This window comes from Schistocerca gregaria, chromosome 7 (assembly GCF_023897955.1).
Source record: "Schistocerca gregaria isolate iqSchGreg1 chromosome 7, iqSchGreg1.2, whole genome shotgun sequence".
In the NCBI taxonomy this organism is placed as follows: domain Eukaryota; kingdom Metazoa; phylum Arthropoda; class Insecta; order Orthoptera; family Acrididae; genus Schistocerca; species Schistocerca gregaria.
The window spans coordinates 340,917,856-340,944,447 of NC_064926.1; the positions used below are offsets into that span (position 1 = coordinate 340,917,856).

The window sequence follows — 26,592 nt, forward strand, 5'->3', positions numbered from 1 at the left end:
TCTTTGCTGCTATAAAGTTCCACTGTGACTACACCGGACACTTGTCTGACAAATGACGCGTCTGCTGCGACTGCCCTGTCCATCCTGTAAGCGTGGTTTAATTACAATCGTCGACAATTTCCGATTCTGTAAATCACTTTGCTGGCCGCTTCTTTGTGCGCATAGAGCAGAGCATAACGACGTTTACGACGAACGAAGTTACTGGCACCTAGTAATTACACATTCACCATCCATGTCCCAAATGGGCCATTTGCGGATACTTGTTCACCGGGAACGTTTTTGCGTTTAGCATAAGATGCTTTCATGTGTGCCCGTTTTCGCTGCTGTCATACAGTATCCAACAGAATGCGGTTTCTGGATATAGAGTTCGCGCTAATCGTCACGTGCGGGTAACGCCCTCCATTGCGCTCCCAAATGACTCCGCACAATTTCAAAATGGCCGTCCGTTCAAGCGCACTAGTCGCCAGTTCGGTAGGCACCTCGGAAGGAAATTTCTTTGGCGTCGTCTTTCTGCCTAAATGGTTTTCCGCTCGACTGCGTCACACAGACGCGGTCTTCTTCCGTGAACAGGAGGCAGCTGCCCCCGACAATTGCTTTCGCTGCGAAACAAGTTTGAGTCGCGGCGGTGGAGGGGGCCGGGTCGGCGCGTCTCACGTGACCAGCCGTGGCGGAGGAGTGGGGGTGATGCCCCGCCAGACCCCGCGCTGCCTCTGCTCGGCGGACTCAGTGCGCACGCGCGCGAAGCCAGAGTAGGTCGTGTGTGAGTGTAGGAGCGCCTTATCACCCGTTTTATTTCTATATTTGGCAAAGCCCGCCGGCCGTGTGTTATGAATCGATGATTCCAGCCACGTACTGAAGACGCTGTTCGAGTCCGGTGCAGAATTACGTGGCATGCTAGCTGCGGACGTCGCTGGGAGCAGTAAAGCGGTTTCTTGTGTTTGTGGAGATCGGTAGTGGAAGGACTGACCATGCTGCAGGTAGCGGATCGCGTCATGGTTTCGCTGTGGCTTCTGGTGCTGATGTCCCGGGGGACGCCGCTGTACGCGGCCCTCTGGACGAAGAGCGCCCCTGGAGGCGCCGGCAAGGAGAATTCCGCGCGGTCGCCGCTCACCGTCGCCCAGTGCAGGGCCACGTGCCTTCGAGAGGTCAGTATGGCCGGCCTGTTTGTACACAACACTTGTACTACAACGCTGGCGACCTTGGCCACCTGATCAATGGGACTCCCGCACGAGTGCGCGCGCGCCACATACACCCACTTCATAGTGGTTTGAGTAGAGCAACATGTCGAACACCGTAACCGTGCGCCACCACCAAATATTTGTGCAGTTTTAGCTGAAAATTTTCTTCGAAGACGCGATTTTTGAAAACTGATCACTCCCAGCGTCATTGTATAATTACGTCTAACTTGCTTATTTAATGATATTTCTCTGGTTCCGTATGGCTGCTTGTCCTCAACATCTGCTACATTCACCAAATAATTGTCGTTATCGCAAGTGGAAAATCAAGCAGCTGTATTAGATTAATTCCGTGCATAACCAACAGTAATTACGTTTTGTTTCCTTATTTTTTAGAAAAAACCGTGATTTGTCATAGTAAAATCAAGTTGTTTATCAAAACCATCAGTTTTAGCAGGTCGTCGTCAGGTGTGTCTGTTATTTGACAAAAACTTGTTTTAACATAGAATTGACGTACAACTATTGTGCCAGAATATAATTTTTAACAATTAGTTAATACCTTTAAACCATAGCGTATTTTCTCTTTCCATGTTCGTTCTCTCCCAATGTTAATAGACAGCAAATATTTCAGTAAGTCATTGTCGGTTAGTAATGAGTAAACCTCATAACAGGTGGAATTGTAAAAAGAAGCAAATAACTAAAAATTTCATATTGTAAAACACCCAGGGCTTGTGATCTATCTGTAAGAATGTGAATTCTGTCAATGTTTCTGAGAGTCTACATTAGTCTTAGGATGCTCTAAGATCTGCACGTTATCGCTTAATTTGCATTCCGACATTACTCCGACAGATAACACAACACTACAGTTACGTCTTACCTTTATACATTTGTAGATTGTACACCTACTACTATCATTTGCTTCGATGTTTTCAGAAATAATATTAAAATATGCCTGAAGCAGGTCAAGTGTTCTGCAAAAAAATGGCTCTGAGCACTATGGGACTTAACTTCTGTGGTCATCAGTCCCCTAGAATCTAGAACTACTTAAACCTAACTAACCTAAGGACATCACATACATCCATGCCCGAGGCAGGATTCGAACCTGCGACCGTAGAAGCAGCGCGGTTCCAGACTGTAGCGCCTAGAACCGCTCGGCCACCCTGGCCGGCCAAGTGTTCTGCAGCCTGCCACTCGTGTCTTCCTCTAATTTACATATTTTGGTGCTTTTTAGTGTACAAAATTACATGTTCAATTTTGACTCAGATTTTGGGCCAATATGTAACGTGTTATTGTATAAAAATTGAAGTGTTTAGCATTTTGACGTTTACATAATGCTCTCATTTACTACGAAATGCGTTTAAGTCTCAGTTGGGAAGTGACAGGTAAAATGGTATAGAAAAATGTTGCATAAGAGTTTATTACTTTAATATGGCGTACTAGTACACTTGCAACATATTCTAAGTAGGTAAATTATCGTAAGCAATACCCCAGTATATTTACAACAACAGTACCCAATAAATGCCTCTAAATCATTCACAGGAAGTAAATACAGGTGACAAACGGCCTTCGCAACAGACATCTGTGCTACATTTGCCCAGCGCCTTCATCGTAAACACAGATTTACTGAGCGCAATATACTGGCCGCTCTCTTCTGGTCCATAACATTTGGCCATGAACTTCCCCAACGGCTAACGCCTGAATGTGCAGGCAACACGCACCACGACTTCAGAGCCGCCATTGGAAATCTATAGCTCGCTTTAGTCAATCGACAACCGTCACATCTACGTCAACGTATTAATTATGAATATCTCGACTGGTAACGCAAGTTCTCAAATAGTCCTCTACATAAACAATGCAGCAGATGACGTACTTCCATGACGTACTGTCATTATTTTCAGCTTGGTTAAGGGGACATCGCTGCCGCTACGGCTGTTGACTCTATTGTAGTTTCAGGAAAGGTCGATCAAACTCTTAAATAATGTTCAGCAGTGAATATCGTGCTTTTCTTTAATTCCAACGCCTTTCACTGAACAAAAAGTGCCCGAAAATAAGCCAATTTAAGCTTTGAGCAAGTGTACGTTAGTGACTTTTAATGTCGCAAGACTTAAAAATATATTTTAATTATTAGGGCGAAGGTTCTCGAAACAGCATTGTACCATGAAACGTGATATATGTAACCCAGAGATAAGTATGAAAAGGTATGCAGAAATTTACGTTCAGTTTAAACGCTCTGAATACCGGAGCACTGCAACTACCAAGGAGATATAATGTTATTTAAATATACGTGGTACACTGCAGTTTCAATGCAAGAATTTGTTACCTGTAGTCTGAGTATGCATGAAAAATCATAATACGATATGTTTTGAAGCTTACCACTGAGACCATCATTTAGTTCCCGGAAATCTTGTGAAATTATCCACATCTAATAATCACGCAGATTGTGAGTTATTTCCTTCTTCATGAAATTCCAAGATCATTATTTCTTTTTTTTTCAAAGTTTTCAATATAGATTTAATTTACCATTAGTATACGATTTTATGATGCAGTGTTAGCAATATACGCGTGGTCTGTAATTTGACCTGTTGGTAACTAACAGGATTATATATATATATATATATATATATATATATATATATATATATATATATGTGTGTGTGTGTGTGTGTGTGTGTGTGTGTGCTCATGTTCGTAGGGGATTATTCATAGCCGGCGTGTTTGAGTTTCTAACCTTCGATATACGCAGACACAGAACAACAGCTATGCTACAAATTTCAGAAGCCACTGCACTGGATGGAATTCCCACTAATTGTCGATATGCGTGGCAAACGGTGAATATTAGTAGCTACGGAAGCAACGAAGTCAGGCTTTTCACGAAGTAGTGAGGGATATAAAGAATGCATACGAAGCGAGTAATATAACCGAGATGCCGGCCAATTTTATAACTTTTTACGAGCTGTCGCGGTCCAACTTTTTATTTATGAGGGAAGTTCGCTGCCATGCCATCTGTAATTTAATTCACGCGATACGAGCGTTTCAAAATCTATTCTCTAGAGGACAGTCAAACGTTTTATACTAGTGTTGTGCTGTTGGCGAGCTGCAGTGATCAAGACCTTCATATCGATAACTTACGTTCCTTGTAAAAGGAGGGAATATCCGACTTAAAAGCTGCGACGCATGATCACCTAAGTAATCCATTCAAATTTTGCCATTATATGACAGATTACTTAGGAACTACTAAAAGAAGAACCGAGTGTTATTTTTTTAATTAGTTGCTCCTGTGAAACTAAATATAAGTATAGAAACTAAATTCTTATTGTATTCGAAATGGAAATTTTACAATCAGTATGTGTTAACAGTTTTTGCTCATAGCAGGTGAACACAATTTTTACATGTCATAACTAATCGCACATTGAGGGCTCCGCATCGAGCGATGATAAAACGCTGAGAATTACTGGGGAAACAGGAATACAATCAAACTGAACAGGGAGCAGATTTAAGTCGTAGATGCGATGATGGCTGTATTGAAAACAAAATGGATATGGGCTGTTATCGTTGAAGGGATGGTATATGAGCCAAATCAGTGAACTCCAAGAGAAAATATCTTCAAGACACAGAGCGGTGATGTGGATTCCGAAAATTGTAATATGTGTGAAGCTTCCAGGGGCAGATATTATTCAGCTGTTGATGGCAGATATCTGACGTTGACATAGCTCTGAAGAGAGATAACGCAGCGGTGCAACAATATTGACCGTGCCATTACCAACACGCAAAGGAAAGTTTGTAATTGACATTGGTTCATTGCGGCAAGGGAAAATGCTATAGATATCTGGACAAAGAGTGTTGAAAATCAGCGGATGTTTGTAGGATTCAGTGATTCAACCATTATTCCGAAGTAACTGCCTTATCGCATACGGAATTAGCAAGTAAATAAATGTTCTCCACTTTTAATTGTTATTTACACTATATGATTTTAGCAGAGATGAGATCGCAGGTAGCACCAATCTACAAAATGGGAAGAGGAACTGGTCCGCAGAATTACAATCCTGTATCGCTCATCTGCTTCTACAGCAGACGCGTATAACACACTCTTGAGTTCAGATGCAACAATGAACATGCTGCATAATAACAAGCGTGGATTTCGAAACCTCGTTATGCCATATTCATATTGTGTTTATCGCACAGGATATCACGAACGCCATTGATTTGTAGAGGGAACGAGTAGAACTTGGAGCTGTGTTTTGAAAATCTTTTGAATCGGCGTCTCACTGATGGTTCGTAAAGAAAGTACTCTAGCATGGGACAGTTTCATTTTAGTATTTCCAGCGCTACGTCATTGACCAGTTTGGAATGATTTGGTTGCGTCACGATTACAGTTATAATTCAAGAGAACAGACATCACAGTAACAAGTTGAATATCAGAATTGTTGCTAATCTCATAACAGTGATTATGAGTTGCACATTAGGTAGCCATTGGCCTCTGATTAGAAAAGAATTCGCCGACAGAGTATAATGAATGTTATTTTAATTTGTTGACCATTTTTGCTTTAAACAATTCGACTAGTAGGTACTGAATACTGTTCTGTAGTGAGCTAAACATTTTCGTAACCACTATCATATCTAGATACATCCAGATGGTCTTCATATCGAATATGCAAACCTTTACTGTGAAGAAAGGAGTCATCTACAAACACGTAAAAAATATCGGATGTGGCCCAGGGATGCACGGTAGGTCAGGAGCTGTCCATGTTACTTACTTACGGCTTAGAGGAAAATGATAGTCCAATCTCTGACAATTCGCAGATGACGAAGTTACAGATTAACAGGTATTCAACAGAATAAGGTACGTATTCATATCTTGATGTATGGCATTGCTGGCTGGAATTTTCTGCAGAGTTGGTATTTCTGCGTGTCGGAAAGAATGTTATTCCTCCCCGCAAATTTGCCCGTTTCGTTGAAGATACGTGAAGCGTTTGTCGTATGTGTATTTTCATATTATAGGTGAATGTAATGGATGCGTTTATAATATAGTGTTATGGTTGTGTTGTATATAATAAGGATGAGGGACGAGAAACGGTGAAACACAGTGCCGGCACATAACCTATTTCTCTCTAATAGTACCGACGCAGCCGCCGAGCTAATGTCACCATCCGACGAACAGATCACCAACTGCAGTGTTAAATGCCCTCACTTCGCGCGAGACACTGCGGAAAGGTTTGGAATTAAGTCAAAGACATTCGCTCAAAGACTGTTGATCAGGATCTTTCCGCCACCGCCTTTCCTCCATTTGCTATCCAAGCACTAGTCACACTGAAAACTTCATCCATCACAGGATTCGAAGAAGTTGATCTCCGAGCCAAGCGCCTCGCACAGGTGTACGCTCGCGAGCTCTGCAACAGTTACGGGTAATATCAGCATGACTGATATTTTAACGACCAGTTGAAAACGAAGACATATATGCAACGAGTCACTTGAGAGTACCTAATGTTGCAGATGTATTTTACTTTGTTGTTTTTAGTGGCATACACTCCCGCTATATTATTATTGTTATTATCATTTTACCTTAACTATACTGTTGCAAGTTTCGGAACTACGAAGTAATGTGGAGAGGCAGGTTATTATTTTCACTGTCACAGCGCTTGATTCTGTACATACTTCAGTAAGAATTGTAAATATTAGCTCCAGTGGAAGTATGCAGTATTAAATACTCCCAACGAATATCAATAGCAAAAACTGTAGCGTGAAAAAAAAAAGAAAATGAAACACTAATTACAATGGGAAGGAACACATAATATTCTATAATAGATAAATATCAGAGATTCAGTTCCAGACTGTTATGCCAGTCTAGTCCTTTAGAACAATCGCCATGAAGGAATTAACGTAGAATCAGAGCCTTCGTCTACAATATCACAGTTGTAGTCAGGTAAGTCGTAAAAATATATGTAGCTGACAAAACGTCAGCACGCAGTGACCATCTGCTTCATAGGTCCTGTCTTGAGCAAAGTCAAAAGAATGTAGCAATTCATTGCGCTACTCGGAATTTCACAATGTCTAAGGGCGATTGTTTCTTAAATACGTTTTCAGCATCTGCTTCAATGAATCTCAAGTGGGAGATACATTTCAGCTAGGACTGTAGTGTACACAGAGTAGAGGGTAACGAAATGCGACATAATCTTGATTGTTTGTTGGGTCGGGGAGGAGACCAAACAGCGAGGTCATCTGTCCCATCGGATCTGGGAAGGACGTCGGCCGTGCCCCTTTCAAAAGAATCATCCCAGAATTTGGCTGAAGAGATTTAGGGAAATCACGGAAATCGTAAAACAGGATGGCCGGAAGCAGGTTTGAACCGTCATCTTCCCGAATGCGAGGTTACAGAGAAGTGAGATTTACTGAAGAGTGTCACACAAAAGTCGAAGTATCTGTACTCGATTAGCAGACACTTCTGGAGCAATTTTTTATTCTCTCAGAGAAAAATGTGTTCCTTTACAGGTGATTATCTTTTGGACCGTTTCAACCTTAAAGCCTCACCTATTGGGGTCATACTAAGTGTTGCAGCTACTCAGATATAGTCTTGTTAGCACTCGTTTCTTCATGTCTATTGAATTTCTTAAAAAATTATTTTTGACAGAGAACGGGGATAAACCAGTTATTGTTAGGTTATTAGCTACTGAGGGCATCTACATATATGTTTATATGCATTCATACAGATGGTTCCAATTCGTTTATGATATCGGAACGAGGTACGTTTAATGCCACACAAAGTGCAGAAATGATATTCTGCGTTAACTTCACAAGTCTCTAAATTATAATGAACAACATTCATGGAGGTAGTTGTTGGAATAATATTGAGATGCTCACGTAGATGTGAAGCAGTAGACTAATACAAATAATACTCGTGTACATTTCTTAAACGTTGTAGTATTGAAGCGTCTGTTGTCTACGTAATCCGATTGTATTTTGTAACTGATGCGTCTTGATTACAAAGTGTCCCAACTGCGAGACACTCTTTTCCATTCCTGTGGTTAACTTTTTCAAGCCATTTTCGGAGCTCCGGGAAAACCTTTTTTTTTTTAGACAATCTCCAAACTCATATAACTTCAATATATTTTAAATCGTCTTCTGTGTAACATGAAATTCATTATCATGCGCGATATAGCTCTACAGGTACAAAGCACGGCAGTTTCTAATACATTTGTTTGTTAAGTTCTTAACAGTGTAAACATAGACTGAAAATAATTTAATTGTTTCACAATTTTGCATACCACAGTCAAAGTAATCAAATAAACTTGAACCTCTAAGTTGGGGGAATAGCGTTGCTCGCTGCAAGACGATAATGTATAATTCATAAATAGCAGGGTTCTATTTGTTCATTTAATTCAACAAACTTTTGCTTCTCATATGGGTGCTGAGAGGTATTAATATGCTGTAGGTTAACAGAAATATCGGGCTTCGAACACTGCTAGCAATAAATTATCTCCATTTCTAGAATGTATGCGAACTTTTGTTCTGATTTTGCATTTAAATTATTAGTGTTCTGTAAAGGAGGTCACTCACATATTGAGTAACACCGAACACAAAGCGTACTACTAAAACAAACTGTGCTGTAGGTTATTACACTATGAGAGGTGTTGGAAACAAAAAGAAACCTCTCCTGGCGGTACACTAGTTAACTCGTATCAATATTAAACATACAGCTGAAACATACTGTTTTCAATATCACGTACAAAATGTAAATGTTTCACTTGCTAATGACATCACAATGATTTGATGCCGAAAAAATATTCTGGTCATGTGAGTGAATGTACTCATTAACTTCTGTTTATTTCAGACATCGTCTTTGTCTAAAACATAACGTTTTCGCGTATCTTTGACAGTGAAACTAAGCAAACGGAAGCACACAAGTTCCTGTAATCAATTACTGTTTATTTTCAAATCGAATAATTTTAATTAATATGACACAGGCAGTTTTTACGTTTAGTTTTTGGGAAACCTGTAGCATTGTCCTTCGGTGGTCAAAGGTTGCAGTTCCGAATCATATTTTACTTTACACATCACTTATCTGCCCGAAAGAATGACGGGTGCAACCTAACTAAGAATCTGGAAAGTAATCCGTGATCGCAGAAAGACGTTGCAGAGCCTGCCCAAAATAATTGTATGTCCAATCTTTGTTTATGTATTTCAGCGGATTTAGGTCTACTTTAAAATGTTGGCGTTCAACGAACTGAACGCAACTTCACTGTTGAGAAACGAGCTCGTATTAGTTGTACCCGTATATAAAAATAATATTGTATTAATCATATAGCCATATATAATCATTTTTATCAGTTTAGAGCACTCAAGAACACAGCAACAGCACACTCAAAGTGAGACACGAACCCATCCGCTTTATGAGAGAATGTCGATACTAAAGTCTACTGAGGCCAGCATATAAAGACTGCTCTCAATAACACAACAGTGTACAGTTCTCCTAATTGCTAGCTGTCAGCGAAGAAGGAATGCAGATGGTTCTCAGGGTTTCGCTACACGCAATCGCTGTAGTCTATGCGCTGAATAATCTGGCACGTCATTACTATACTTGTACTGCAGGCTCTTCGCTATACATATTTTTGGAGTGGACAGGCGCTCTAAAACGCGTACCTTAAGAGATATGAGCACTTGTTTAGTAGAACAGATGCACTTCACAGTAGTGCAGATGAACAAGTGCTCGTGGTGGGAATAGTGCGACCTCACTGCGAAGCAAGTGTGTCAACTAGAGGCAGTCTAATGCCGCATTAAATTCTATTGCCGCAAAACGTGTATTTCATGTTTTCCCCTAAATATTTCATACTTCACACAACTTTTCTTTTGGCTGAACTTCTGCAAGCCCTCCACATCCTAACGAAATTATATTCTAATACAGAACTGCGACGTCTGTGGACCTCTTCACAAGGCTGTGAACATCAGAACATCAGCGACTCCTTCACACTATTTCCAGGTATGCCTCACACTACCAGCGCTTTTGATAACGACGCCCCTTCAACGAACTATGTGGTAAACTTTTTAAATCCAATTGCACTCCTTATTGTATCTCGATTAGTTAGGGAGAAATTAGTAATCTGATTTGTTCATGTACTGACAACAGACCCTTGGGAAAGCTAAGCATTACAAAATTATTTCAGCTGGTATACAAGATATAAAAGCCAAAGGAAATGCCCTCAGACTCAAAAAAAAGAACGTTCTTAGCTCCCGTGCCAAATGAAACAGATGCTGCCAGTTGGGAAGGTTAGGCTGCAGAGCAATGAGGTTAATAGTCAAGGAAGAAAAATACTGACACAAATTATTTAGAGAATAATGGAAGCAGTGTTAGATACTGACTTCAGTTTGGGTTTTGGAGATCCGTTGGAACACTGAGACAATACTGAACCAATTTTATAGTTGGTGAAAGCTTTCGAAAGTGTTGACAGGAATCTTTGAGATTCTAATGATAGAAGTAACAAAATACAGGGAGTGAAACTTTCAACTGCTACGTCAGACAGATCGCAGTTTTAAGAGTCAAAGGATATGAAGGGCAGCCAGTAGCTGAGAAAAGAGTGAGTCGGGGTTGTAGCGTATTCCTGATTTTATTCGATCTGTATACTAAACGAGCAACAACGTCAACAAAGGAGCAATTTGGAAAGGGAATAAAACCTTCAGTTTTTCCCATTGCATTGTAATTCAGCAGAGCCTCTGTGGGTCATTTTAACGGAATTAATAGTGCCTTGAAAAGAGGAGAAGAACAGACGGTATGATCATGGACATGAAAATGATATAATCTTTTGAAATGTGTTGGTACAGAAGAAGGCTGAAGATTAAGTGAAGAGAGCAAACAAAAATTAAAAAAAAAATGATGGCAAATTGAGCATTATGGTACAACTTACCTGACAGAAGGTATCAATTGGTAGGACACATCGCGAATAATTAAGGAAAAGTCTATAACTTGTGGAGGTAAAACAAGGTTAAATTGCAGTGGATGTGCCGAACGTGGAGGCCGTGCGGTTCTAGGCCCTACAGTCTGGAACCGCGCGACCGCTACGGTCGCAGGTTCGAATCCTGCCTTGGGCATGGATGTGTCTGATGTCCTTAGGTTAGTTAGCTTTAAGTGGTTCTAGGCGACTGATGACCTCATGACCTCAGAAGTTAAGTCCAACAGTGATTAGAGCCATTTGAACCATTTTTTTTCTGTGGATGTAGGTAGGAAAAGTTATTCTGAAATGAGGCTGGCGCAGGACATAGTAGAATGGACAGCTGCATCTAACTAGTCTGATGATTGTAGACTATAACGACATCATTTCATCAACAGCAACACCAATAAATAGTATTGCATCAGTTTCACAAGCGAAGGAGTTAGCAGACAGAAATCAATACAGTTAGACTTCACGTCTTCCGTTACGAAGACAAGTTGTTGCAATTTTGATAAGCATGAAAGTCAGATAGACCCAACATTCTCTCTTTCATCAAAGTCATTTTATTAATAAAAAGAAATATGTAGCCAGAATCTGCGGGTAGGTATTATCAGGGATGAGGAACAGCATTTTTTCTCTTCAGTTTGTATATCGAAGGTGCAACGATGGAGAGAAAGAAACATGCAATAACGGACTGAACTCATGTAAAGAGCAAGTGTAGATAACGAGTTCCACAAAAAGCGTATACTTTCTATGCGAAACAAACAACTGTAGGAACTGTTGAGCTGTAAAGGAAACGGTGCTGAGCATTGCTCCGAGAATGTGAAAGCTGTTTAGAAAATAAAGCAAATGACAGTTAAGATGTTATGAACTCACAATAAAAGTAAACAAGAATCAGGAAAACACCTTTTAAAACTCTAGGTAAGAACAACTATTAACAGTCTTTTGTCACTGAATAAGAGTGATAGTTACCCTTATGTAAAACGACAAGAAGGTTGAACTAGCGACGATGGTAGTCAGTATTAACAATATAACGAAATGGACTCCTTTAAAAACTGAATGTACAGACAATTTAGTGTATGGAGAAATAACATACGAAGTAAGGTTTTGTGGTAAATTCTCAGAAGACAAAATAGACTCTGTTTCTGACCTTTGATCCAGTTAATTTAGAAAGCTATGGGGACGGTAGTGACTGTATGTGTAGCGTAGGTAACGACCGTCTTAACTGTAACTTAAATACAGAGGAGAAGCGAGAACTGAAAGACCACTGTAAAACAGTTCGTTTGTGCAAAATATGCTTGTTAAAAATGTAACCAGGTATTGACTTAAACGTAGTATGACTGTCTATCCTTAAATAGTATGTTTAGATGACCAAGTGCACACAATCTTTAGACCAGTTATGTGGCAGATAAATCACTATTCCTCCAATCATATTCAGAGTACTGAAATATTTCTCTTGTGTTTTAAACTAATTTCTACCATATGTTGCTCCTGTAGAACAGGAAACTTCACTGATGATGTGCGACAGTACATTTCTTAGTAAAGAAAGCTGTTTCACTTGCTACCATAATTTAAAATTCTGACTTAAGGATTTTTAAAGAAAAAGTATTTTATCTCACATCTCTGTCCTCATGTGGCTCATAGTTCGTATATAACTGGCCTCAGCTCATACAAATAGTACCAATTTTTTTCGTTGAAGTCCTTTGGTTAATGAACAAAGAAAGCATGATATCAGAATACGAAGACTACACGTATTATACTCGTACAAAAAAGGGAAAGAAAGAAAAAACGGGTGTTCAAGTTGTATATGAACAACTGCAATAACTCAGTTTTCTGAAAAGGAGGTTATTTCGCCCTCTCCTCTCTTAGCTTGCGCAAAGATGTTGCTGTGAACTACTTACGAACAAAAATCATTTCAAAAGTCTGTGTAATTGTGTGTTTTTATCCATTGTAGTATGCAGAATTGACTTCCGTAACGATAGCTTTACGTACGTATAATTCTGAGTTGCGTCTTATGATGTACATGCCAATGCGTAACATATATACAAGGAGTTCTAATGTTAGTGACTTCGACATGAGTAGAGAGCGGATGCCAAATCGGTTGAGAAATAGCCGGAGGGGGGGGGGGGGGGAGGATTATTTCCGTTATTAGAAGGAGCTGTACGGCACATACTTTTATGTTTTATTGAAAATACTATCTAGAAAGGCCGTATTGGGACCCGAACGATGCCCTAGTCGAATACAACTCCGGTGATTTACACAGTGCGTCACACGGTGCAGTAAATTACAGCGACACTAAATCGCCAATTGAAGAGTGAGAGCGGCTTGCATACATGCACAACAAACAATTCTGACGATTTATAGCGGCACCGACATGTACCAGTCAAGGCGGTGGTTTATTAATCTGTATTCTGCGGGGCCGACGCCCTTCCCGTCCTCTCCACATGGTGAATCCGCACACCAGTTGAATAATTTAGTAAATCAATTTAGAAAGGTTCGCTAACCAACATGAAAAGTCGTAACCAATGTTAAAGATATGTAAAACCGACTGAAACAGACAGGAGCCACATTGCCCTGATCATTGTTTGTTGCTGCACGAAAAAAAACGTCGTATAGGCCTTAATATTGCTGTCGGATTTATTTGGAAACGTAAAGTTCTTTCAAGGCATTAAAAAAACTACTGCCGGTCTTGAGAATACCATGGATACAATTATCATTGTCGTCCAGGTTGCTATGTGTACTATTTAGCACCTTGTGCGAACTACAAAATGCTGCTCTATTTCACAACATTTTGTAAACGAGAATGCAGGTTAATAATTTCAGAAGAAGAAAAATTTCTGCCTAACAGATCGGACAAAGAAAATGAAAAACAACCAAAATAATTATCACAAGGGGCTTATTAACGAATGTAGCTCCTTCAGCGTTCTCTTCGATATTTTTCATTTTTTCACAATGAAAATGGTTGTTTTCTAATTTTGTTTTGTTCAGTCTGGTTTGATGCTATCCTGCATGATAGCTTCTCCTGCGTGTATCTCATGATCTCAGAGCTGCACTTACAGCCGACGTCCTCCGTTATTTGTAATATATGCTACACTTTCTCTCCCCCTGGAATTTTAGCTTGTTCTTTCTCCTTCCAGTAACATGAACGTTATTCTCAAATGTCTTAATATTTGGCCCATAAGTCTACTCCTTCTTGTACTTAATGTTTCCCTCATATTCCTTTCCTTATGGTTTTTTCACGAAAGTAATTGGTTATGAGCCTATGTAATATGACATAATATCTCAATCCCTTCAGGTATTTAGGTATCCCTTTTCCGTTTGGTTCATGATTAAGTTTTATTCCATAATTAAGGGCTACATTTGTTTTGGCGGACTTATTTTGGAGAGAAATGCTCTCTTTTCCTATGCTGGTTTGCTACTTATGGCCTCATTACTTCTTCACTCGTATGTTATTTGTAATCCATGACAGCAAAATTCCTTCATCTCTTGTACATGGTTCCCAGTCTTGATGATCAGATTGTTAGTTATCTTGTATCTGCTGTTCCTCTTTATTCTCGTCTTGCTTTGTTTTACTCTCAATCCATTTTCTGTAATCCATAGACTGTTCATCGCTTTCATCAGATCCTGCCAGTCTTTCTGAGCTGCCCAATGCTAAGAATACCGCCACCGAATTACATAATTGATTTTATTTTAAAAATCCTGAGCGCATAAATACAATTATTAAAATGATGGCCGCTTTCAAGCTGTTTCTAAGACCATCTTCAGACCATTGTCTGAAATATAAGTACATTTTCAGGTTTGGAGGAACATCTAACAACAAGGGTTACCAACTGAAACATATAAACATAAGAATAATTAAAACAATATATACTCAATGGTGAGAGACGGAGATGGTCGACGGAGGAGGTACTGTATGTAGAGTCACGAACGTCAATTTCTGGATAGTGTGGTCAGGCTATAGGGTAAGAAGAAGCGGCTCCGCTCACCACCTTTCGGATGATGTCAGCAGCAGCTGATAGGGCACATAGTAAGTAAAAACATTGAAGAAGTTACATAGATACAAGGTAGCAGCATAAAATGAAATACAAAAGGTGAAATCTAAACTAAAAACCAACAAAACATAACTCCTAGAAGAATTATCAAAATACACCAGGTAGAGTTACAGGCAGTAAATCAATAGCAATAGGTTCTGAGAACGGAGACTGCCCTGTATGGGCAGTTCGTAAAGTCGACTTTGATATATAGTGCGTAACCACACAAAAGATAAACTAAAGAGACGCCGTTAGTTGCCATGGAGACGGCGTGAAGAGTATCGATATGAACCCTGTGAGGCAACAAGATGATGCTCTCAGAGATGTAACAGCGGCTAACCACTGCTAATATTTACGTGGAACGGCAAAGACGGATTATCCATTAATGTGTGGTCAGACGCAGCTACTAGTCACGGCGATGTATACATCACGATGAATTGCCAACAAAGCAAAAATAACGCCAGGCGTGTTTGCAGCGACACAAATACAGTGTCGAGTTTTGCAGTAACGGCCAGAAAAACGTCGTTGGTCAACAGAGCTACAGTTTAGTATATACATAGATAAAAGCTGCAGTTACAGCCGTAATAGCAATATTGTTTAACGGAAAATCAGTGGATGAAATAATTAGAGACTTATGATAAAGGATAACACAAATATTAATAGAAATCGCATAAGCAAGGTATGCAACTTTAAAATCTTCAAAAAAGGTATCAAACGTTAAAACAGAAAACAAAAGAGCAGGTACAATCAACAACAGGTCATCAAACAGACCATAGAAATACGAGGATTGGAACTAAAATAATGGCAACTATCTATTCACAACAAAAAAATTAAAGTTTGCACCTGTTACTGTCCTTCAAAGTAGTCACCAGCGTTATGTAGAATCCGTTCCCAGCGATGTGGAAGGAGTAGTATACGGGTAGCAGAGCCTGTTCTGTTGATGGTGTAAATGGAGCGGTCTAAAGTTATGGTGATTCTCGTGTCCGACTGTGATGGTGTTATCCAAACGCATTACGTTCCTCCACGGCAGACTGTCAATGCACAGTATTACTGTTCGTTTTTGGAGCATCAGCTGCAACCAGCTTTGCTAAAGAAGCGGCGACACTTTCTGCGCAACCCACCCATCATTTTGCGCGATAATGCGCGGTCGCATACAGGGCAACCTGTGGCCGGACTGGGAAATACTGTACCATCCACCATACTCCCCGGACTTAAGTCCTTGCGACTTTGATTCCGAAGATGAAGGAACCACTGCGTGGCATTCGCTTCAGAACTGTTCCAGAGATTCGACAGGTAGTAGACCGCTCCATTCGCATCACCAATAGGACAGGCTCTGCTAATGGTATACTGCACCTTCCACGTATCTGGCAACGGGTTCTACACTACGCTGGTGACTACTTTGAAGAACAGTAACAGTTGCAAACATGTAACTCTTTTGTATGGGTTGTGAATAAATAGTTGCCACTACTGTAGTTCCAACCCTCGTATTTTACTCTAAAAGATAAAGTCTTATTTATTTATGTGCATAAATTTCTATCTCTTCTAGAGTATTCAGTATGAGTCAAATGTTTGTTATTCCAGTCTTTGATCGCAATATAAATTCCTTTGACGATGACCGGTTTCAGTCAGTAATGACCATTTTCAGGTCTACAATATAAAAAATATATACACGTAGTGGGTAGTCTATCTTTCAAAATAATACTGCATTTCATATCACAATATACCATCATATGAACTGGGAAAGCTATAGATGTAATAAGGTAAAGCGTACCTGTTCTACACCATTTGCTAATGTCACAATGCCTTAATGGCATCGTCAAACATGCAAATACACTCAGCATAGCATCGTCACATAGATCTAAAATATTGTGTCAAATAGACCACTGACGTTATTGTACAAAACCTACTGAAGCGCAGCAGCTACCATAAATCTATTTGCACGCGGCTTTCATAGTTGTATGAGTCCTTTGAGGCCGTTATAGGGAATTTTTAAATTATTGGGAATGGACCCTTCGGAATGATTTATATGGGTTAGGTGCTGCCAAAATAATGTTTTACCACGGGTGGTGCCTAATGTATGTTTACAAAAATTGCTGTATGATTGATATGTTGTCATCCTGAACTTTAGTCCCGCTTTAGAACTTTTATTTCCTTCACTGCTTCCTCGATATACAGGTTTAACACTAGAGGAGGCCCATATCTTTTAATAAAAGGACGTTAATGTTGATCTTTTTCTTGACTTTTCTTGATTCTTGCACTTTCTTTAATACCTTACTCGATTTCTCTTACAAAGATATTTATTTTTCTGACGCTTTCAAAGATATTTCATCGAATGCCTTCTTTAGGTGGACAAAATCTGTAGGGTTTTCTTATACATCGCTTTCAATGTCAAAGGAAACGGTAGAACTCAGATGCCTGTACCTTTCCTACAGCCAAACAGTGCAATTCTGTACAGAAGTTCGAATGTGTGAGGTCTTTGTAGGATTGTACTACAGTTCTGGCTTTCAGCAGTTCTTGGTAATGCAGGCTTCTGTAGTCCGATGCCACGCATTCAGTTTCATCCATTCTCCGCACGAACTTCAATAATTGTTTGTTGTTACGTGACAAACTATAAACTAACAGCAGAATGAATCCAAGAAATTCCTGTACTTAATCAAACTTTTATGGCAGCATCAATATAGCGTCATATAAAGAAAAAAGAAGTTATTCACACGTCTCCATTCTCCGAGTCTCGCTGTGTGCAGTGTGCGCACGTCGACGGAAAATATTGGTTTTACTTATGAAGCCTAAGCACGCGACGAAATAAGTTGCCATTGCAGCCATGATTCGCACGGATCTTGCATAACTAAGCACGAAACAATCCAGTTACGGTGGAGCGTCTGCAGTTACCCGGAGATTGCCGTCGGTGAAATTGCCCTTCCTAGGCTACCGAGTAACACGTCGTAAAGGGAAATCTAATGAGAATTCTGTAAACAATACGTTTCGTGCGGAACGACCGGCGGTTGTGACAGCTAGGAATAGGCTATGCAGAACTAAGAAAATTGCTGCCAGTTGGCGCGCAATTGCTCAGGAGCCATCTCATGACTGTTTCCGTATCCCGGGTCCAGGCTGTGTTGTGATCTATCACGAGAGGTCTACGAGAAAATGGATGGATGCAACGCTGATGGGGCTGCGAAGCATCATATTGGTACGAGGAACAATAAAAAATCTTACAATGGAGTTTCATTACATGCAACACTGTGAGTTTTCTTATTATGTGGCCTTTTACAGATGAAAGTGTGCCACCGTCCATGAATGGTCGGTTTAATTCTTGTTTAGCGGACACTGCGATCGAATTCATGGCCGTAAGTTTGATATTAGTGCGCATTTGGAGATGATAAAGTTTTGAAGGAATTCTACAGTCGCAGGCTTTGTCCATCGACAAAAGGTTGATTAAACGTGCACTCTCTTGTAAGGTCTCTTATTGCAACGTAATTGCAATGTGTTGAACTTCTTGTGTCCCTTGATTTATGACACATTAATAAGACGAAGGCCATTCGGAACGTACGATCCAGTAGATCGCGAAATGGAGCGAAAATCAGATGAAGCTGTGCACAGATGTTTCCTGTTGACACTATCGGTAGTTGGGGCTTTACTTCTCATGGCCTGCATCTCAATAGAATAAGGAAGGATATACTGGCTAGGTTAATAGCAAATTCTTTAAGGGGGACACTGCAACAAACGTAAGTAGTTCTTTTTTGGTTAACCTCATTATCTACACATTCAATATTGAAACAAGATGTATCTGAAAATGTTAAGCGTAATACTTGTGAAGACAAAAAAAGTAACAGTAAATTTACTACATCAAAATATCAGAGGTTTAAAAACAAAATTAATAAATTTCAGATCTGTTTAGATGAGCTACAGTCTACAAATGCTGTTGATATTATTTTGTATTTCTGAACATCATTTAAGTAGTGAAATAGAAATGCTTAATATGGAAGGGTATGCCTTAGCTTCAAAGTATCATAGAAAAGAGCTGGAGGAAGGATGAGTTGCCACTTACATTATAAAGGGTCACAATTATAGAAACGTTGACATTCTTAAATAGTGTAGTCATCAGCATTTTGAAGCCTGTGCCACACAAGTAGAAGCACACAGAAAAATAATTATAGGCACAATATTCTGGGTTCCAACTGATAATTTCCAGCTATTCACTAAACAACTTGATGCAGTATTAAGTTTCTTAACTTCTAAAAATAATGAACTCATACTAAACGGAGACTTTAATTAAAATTTTTTGGAGGTTAGTCACTCAGAATCCATACTAGAGTCTCTTACCACTTCTTATAATGTCATTCCCTTAGTACAGTTTCCAACTAGGGTTATGGGTACCAGCAGCACTGCTATTGATAACATTTCATAGATACTACCACACTAGCATATCATAGTATAAATCCAATATTTAATGGCCTTTCAGATTATGATGCCCAGTTGCTTACCTTTAATATAGTGGGGTCTGATTCAAGTAATAATAGGGAGTGGGAAACTATGTGTATAATAAATGAAACAGGAATTAAAGGTGTAAAAAACTGTGTGATGAATACAGACTGGAAAGATATATACAATTCACTCAGGATAAATGAAAAATGTAACTGTTTCTCTAATACAGTCGTAGGTCACATTGAAAACTGCTGCCCTAAGAAAGCAATCAAATCAAATAGATTAAATGTCTCAAAACCTTGGATTACAAATGGAATAAAAGTATCTTGCAAAACAAAAAGAAGACTGTACTTAATGTCAAGGGAAAACGACGACTAGAGAGCTAAATCACATTACAAACTGTATTGTAAAACTCTAAACAAAGTAATCTGAACTTCAAGATGTATTTATTTTCAAGAAAAAATAGTAAAAAGTGAAACAGGAGAAACTGATCAGAGAAATGAGGAAAGTATGTTACATTTAAATAATGAATTGATTAGAGATACCTCCAAAATTGCAGATAAGTTCAACCACTTTTTCATTTCAGAAGCACCAACTGAGGTTTGCATAGTTCCTCAGAAGACAGCTTGAAATATTTAAAAAAAGCATTTATGCAGAAGTCTGACAAACTTCAACCATATCCTACCTCACCGAAAGAGATTTCTAATATGATTAGGTCTCTTAAAAACAAATGTTCCAGTGGTTATGGTGAAATCATCACTACTATAATCAAATGTTGTTCCTCAGAACTTTGTGACATACTGAGTTAATTATGTAATGAATCCCTCCACAGTGGTACTTTTCCAGATAGGCTTAAATATGCTATTGTCAAATCATTACACAAAAAGGAGACCAATCATCGGTGGAAACCTTTTGTCCCATTTCATTATTCTCAATATTTTCGAAAGTCTTTGAAAGGGGTATGTGCCATAGTCTTTAGAAAGACTTAGTACAGAAAAATATTCTCATTCACAATCAGTTTGGATTTTTGGAAAGGATTGACAACTGATCAAGCTATATTCACTTTTACCGAAAATATATTAGAATCAGTAAATCAAAAGTTATTACTGCTTGGAATATTATGTGATCAGGCTAAAGCTTTTAATTGTGTTAAGCACGATATCCTTATACAAAAGTTAAAATATTATGAGATAACAGGAGTAGTAGGCTCGTGGTTCTCATTCTATCTTTTTAGTAGGTAACAGTGTCCGCCCCCCGGTATCTGAGTGGTCAGCGCGACAGACTGTCAATCTTAAGGGCCCGGGTTCGATTCCCGGCTGGGTCGGAGATTTTCTCCGCTCTGGGACTGGGTGTTGTATTGTGTTAATCTTCATCATTTCATCCCCATCGACGCGCAAGTCGCCGAAGTGGCGTCAAATCGAAAGACTTGCAGCAGGCGAACGCTCTACCCGACGGGAGGCCCTCGTCACACACCATTATTATTATTATTACAGGCAACAGTGTGTGTCTGTATCCGGCTCATGAAACCATCAGACAAGGGGTGCCCAAGGCTCTATTTTAGGTCCCTTGTTGTACCTACTATATATTAATGATCTTCCATATGCAGTGTCACAAAATGCAAATTTGGTCTTATTTGCAGATGATACAAGTATTAGTATAAAAAACAGTACCCGTGATCTCACTGAGCAATCAGCTAAAGAAATATTTGTAAGTATCAATGGGTGGTTCACAGCAAATGGATTTTCACTGAATTCTGACAAGACCCAGCGCATACAGTTTAGTGCCTAGCAAAGAATACCTGACCCTATTAGTATAGTATTCAAACAATGAAATTAAACGTGTAGACAGAGTCAAATTTTTAGGGCTACAAATTAACTACAACCTAAATTGGAGTACTCACACTCTAGACTTAGTGAATCGCCTTTGTTCAGCTACATCTGCAGTACGCATGATCCCAGAGATAGGTGATTTAAAAATTAAGAAGTTAGTTTATTTGGCCTACTTTCATTCACTAATTAGTTATGGAATCATCTTTTGGGGAAACGCCTCTCACAAAGCGAACATTTTCAAAATTCAGAAATGAGTCATTAGAATTATATCTGGTGTCAGTCCTAGACCATCATGCGGAGACCTCTTTAAGAAACTTGGTATTCTAACTACTACTTCTCAGTACAAATACTCATTAATGTCCTCTGTCATTTCCACAAAATAGCGCAAAATAGCGCAAAACATGATTGTAATACCAGAACCAAAAACAATCTGTATAAGAACTATACAAGCTTAACATTAGCACAAAAAGGAGTCAAATACATGGGTAATCATATATTCAATAACGTACCAGAGCATATCAAAGATCTTGTAAGTAATAAAGATCGGTTTCTGAGTGAATTAAAGAACTTCCTGTGGGCCAACTCCTTCTACTCCACCAATGAATTTCTTCACAAAGATTATAGCTCATAACTCTGTATGCATTAGAATTGTACAAAAAAAAAGACTCTTTGACTCTTTCCACATCCCAGAGACTCCTCTCCAAGGGATCCACGGAAAACGAAAAATGTACTGTAATGTGGTGGCCAGTTTCTCGAGCGTGCCTGTCGACCGCGCCACATCGCTCTTCTTACTTCTGAAAACGGAGTGAGCACGTAAACATGCCCAGAAGGATAGCGTCTCCCGCCAAGTATGGACGCCAACTGTGAGACTTCGCTCGATTTCATACAACGCCACATAACGTACCTCTCATGCATCTCCTTTTTCGTGACAATTCTCGGCCGCACAATCTAGGGGCAATGAACACGGCGCTGCAGCGTGTTTGAAGATAGATGATCTCCGGCCATAGCGCCCGAACTTGGCTCCCTCTGATGTTCATCTCCGTTAACACTAACCGCTGGCTGTGAAGACAATATTTTGGCACAGCCAACGAACTGCAGATCAGCGTACAGAAGTGGCGAAAGCATAACTGGCTGCCCTCCATAATGAGGGTAGTACAAAGCTACGACAGTGGTGTTACTTGGAGTGGCGACTATGTAGAGAAGAAGCTGGGAGGTTTAGGAAACTGGTGAAAATAAAACATTTCTGATTTTCGCTTTTGTTTCCATTTCGCAACCGATCGGACCTTACTTTCCGAATGGCCCCCGTAATAATAATTTCATGTGGTTCCGTGGCCTGGTGCTACTCTTTCTATTGGACACCATTTCGGAGACATTCTTGTTCCTAACCTACTCCAGATATCCAGCGGGGGAAAGGAGACCTCCGTGAAATCCGAACCGCGTATCGTGAATGCCAGGCGAAAGGCAGACTCGAGAAATCCGTGGTCCAAGCGGAATTCAATCACACAATCAATTTCCAGTCACACCCTTCACTATTTCTATTTTTTCAGTTTCTCCGTTGTCAATTCCTTTGAGGGAGATCAGTGCTGGCGGACATCTGTGGAAACTTTAATCACTTTTATATTACTTAGGATGGTGAATCACTGACCGAATACGCTGAATTACCGCGGCTGCACCAACAGCTAATCAGACTCCATTATTACATATTGGTTATGATATATCACACAGAAATCAGCGGAAATTAATTAATTTCTATGTCTTTAACGGTAGCTAATCTCCACGTGAGCGCCAGGCTTTAGTACATATTGAGATACTACAAAACGATAGTAATTAAACCTTAATTAATTAATACTTACAGTTGCATTTTATGGTGTTAATTGTCATATGGCTATAAAGAACCTGTAAACATCTCCATCGAGTTACTAGATAATTAGGGTTTAGCCATAACTTTCCGACATGTCACAGTTTATGGGTGTAATTAGTAGACTATAAAAGTGGACAGATAGTTTTCCATATTTCCGGGGACCACTGCTTTCTCTGGACTTTCAGAGATAATTTATGATCTACTTTTTGAAGTGATTAAAAAACTTCAAACAAAGAAGTCAGTTTTTTATGACGTTTGGCTGGACACCTTCTTCGGTACTTACGACCCAATACACTTGTGCAAATACTTGCCACTGCGAAAATAAAATTTACGAATCCATTGTGTGTTCATTGTGCTACAACCGAAAACGAAAAAACCTATGTTTCTAAAGTGAATATCAGTTAACTTTCTTAATGTATTCATTATCTGAAGTTTCACATTTCACGAAGAATATTCCACTCTAGCGTGCGGAGTACTGACTGGAAACGTTAAGCTGGAAAATTCATGTACTGGAGCGTATAGGCCTATATATTTATAGCATAACGCGTCACTATGTTTGATATACCGCCGCCCTTCTAGCACTTCACCCAGCCAGCTACGGATCTGTGTCGTACTGAAAACCGAGGCATGATGTAACGTCGGTTATTTATGTAGTAATGGCGCAGAAGATATTCACCAACACCTGGTTAGTGACTGTTATCTTCACTCTTCTCATGTCATGATTCGCACGGTCTGAAAGACAGTTCGGTTAACATAAACCACTGAGTTTCCTGACTACCGTATATTGAAATCGATTCCTAGAACATGTTTCTCAACACCGGCGTTTAATTGAGCCGTCGGTGTCACAATCGTGTGTAGTGCATCACGTCACCAGTGAAAGTAGACATTCTCATGAGTATAGTTATGTGACAAGTTATTGTCAACCAGCCACACACTATATATTTTTGGGAAATCGTTCTGAATTCAACTGAATTGAACTTAGTTGTAATACTTGGCTCGTTTCTTAAGCAGTGTCATGGACGGTCTCATACGTTAGCATCGCTCGAGTTACAACTCACTTCCATTTTCATTACTTTGCTGATCACTTGTCATTATGTAGCAAGGTGTTTACTAATAACCAAATACGTAACTACAACGAAAACTCACAAATGAAGACTTTAGGTTCCACAAAATTGACTACATGTTCTGCATTTCGAACTTAATCTGCATTTATTCTCCGCAAGCCACCCAACGGTGTGTGGCGGAGGGCACATTACGTGCCACTATAATTATCTCCCTTTCCTGTTCCAGTTGCGTATGGTTAGCGGGAAGAACCATTGCCGGAAGGCCTCCGTGCGCGCTCGAATCTCTCTAATTTTACATTCGTGATCTCCTCGGGAGGTATAAGTAGGGGGAAGCAATATATTCGATACCTCATCCAGAAACGCACCCTCTCGAAACCTGGACAGCAAGCTACAAAGCGATGCACACCGCCTCTCTGGCACAGTCTGCCACTTGAATTGCTAAACATCTCCGCAGCGCTATCACGTTTACCAAATAACCCTATGACGAAACGCGCCGCTCTTCTTTGGATCTCTTCTATCTCCTCTGTCAACCCGATCTGATACGGATCCCACACTGATGAGCAATACTCGAGTATAGGTCGATCGAGTGTTTTGTAAGCACCTCTTTTGTTGATGCACTACATTTTCTAAAGACTCTCCCAATGAATGTCAACCTGGCAGTCGCCTTACCAACAATTAACTTTATATGATCATCCACTTCAAATCGTTCCGTACGCATACTCCCAGATATTTTAGAGAAGTAACTGCTACCAGTGTTTGTTCCGCTATCATATAATCACACAATAAATGATCCTTCTTTATATGTATTTGCAATACATTACATTTGTCTATATTAAGGGTCAGTTGCCATTCCCTGCACAACGTGCCTATCCGCTGCAGATCTTCCTGCATTTCGCTGCAATTTTATAATGCTGCAAGTTCTCTGTATACTACAGCATCATCCGCGAAAAGCCGCATGGAACATTTATATATACTGTGAAAAGCAATGGTCCCATAACACTCCCCTATGGCACCCACTTAAAGCGCAGTTTACCGTTGCTGGCATTAAAACATTCGCATTCGGATCTGCTCTGATGTATATGATTTATTTGAGGGGGATTGGGCGGGCTACATTTAGCACCTAATCTTTCAAAGCCGACGGAGAAAATCCGTAAATAGCAATCAAAATGGTTCAAATGGCTCTGAGCACCATGGGACCCAACTTCTGATGTCATTAGTCCCCTAGAACTTAGAACTACTTAAACCTAACTAACCTAAGGACATCACACACATCCATGCCCGAGGCAGGATTCGAACCTGCGACCGTATCGGTCTCGAGGTTCCAGACTGCAGCGCCTAGAACCACACGGCCGCTTCGGCCGGCTAAATAGCAATCGATTAACGGGCAGGGGGTTATGCAATAGATCTCTCACGACAAGAGTAACATAACTGACAGAAAAATTATGGCGTTAACTAAATTGTAGTCAGATAGGTTTCCCCAGATTAAACTGTTTCAGATAAACTGTTGTAACTACTGCGGAAAAAATAATGATGTGGACGATAGAAAGTTGAAAGCAGAAGCGAATTTCTACGTTCTGTTTCTGATGGGAATGACATGAGCATTATTCTCTAACGTGTCTTTGAGGTTTCAAGTACAAGACTAACGCATCCACGGAAATAAAATACTAAACAGACGGGTAAAACTATCTATTGTTGATAACTCTTGACACATCTTACGGAGACGAGCGGATCATGGAATCCGTGATATGGGAAGACTTCAAAAATTACGTTTCACATGTTGTCCCACGCTAAGAACAGCGTTAAAAAGTGCAACGCGTTCTCAGAAGAGTATACATGTTCCTGATTCTTGCAGACAGAGTTCTATTGCGGTACGGATAACAGGGACTGCTTTTGGCAAAACGCCCATATTGCACACAGATTCACCGTTAGATCCTGGCGGTAAATGGACCAAATGTATTTTCGTAATGGAATGGTGGCAAAAATTTCTTTCCTCCCGCACAGGCATGAAGGCCCAGAGGTACCGACCGGCCGCCGTGTCATCCTAACCCACAGGCGTCACTGGGTGGGGATATGGAGGGGCATGTGGTCAGCACACCGCTCTCCCGGCTGTATGTCAGTTTCTGAAACCGGAGCCGCTACTTCTCAGTCAAGTAGCTCTTCAGTTTGCCTCACAAGGGCTGACTGCACCCAGCTTGCCAGTAGCCCTCGGCAGACTGGATGGTCACCCATCCAAGTCCTAGCCCAGCCCGGCAGTGCTCAACTTAATGACATGGAGAATATGTGTTATGGGTGT

The 26,592-nt window shown here is 40.1% G+C and overlaps 1 protein-coding gene across 1 annotated transcript in view; it reads left to right on the forward strand.

Annotated features, from left to right (window-relative positions):
- The first annotated feature begins 682 nt into the window (after window positions 1-682).
- LOC126281637 (uncharacterized) overlaps window positions 683-26,592 on the forward strand; it is a 109,917-nt gene continuing 84,007 nt past the window's right edge. The window contains exon 1 of the mRNA XM_049980768.1: window positions 683-1,145. Coding sequence (XP_049836725.1) covers window positions 969-1,145 — 177 coding nt within the window. The 5' untranslated portion in view covers window positions 683-968. The remainder of the gene's footprint in view (window positions 1,146-26,592) is intronic.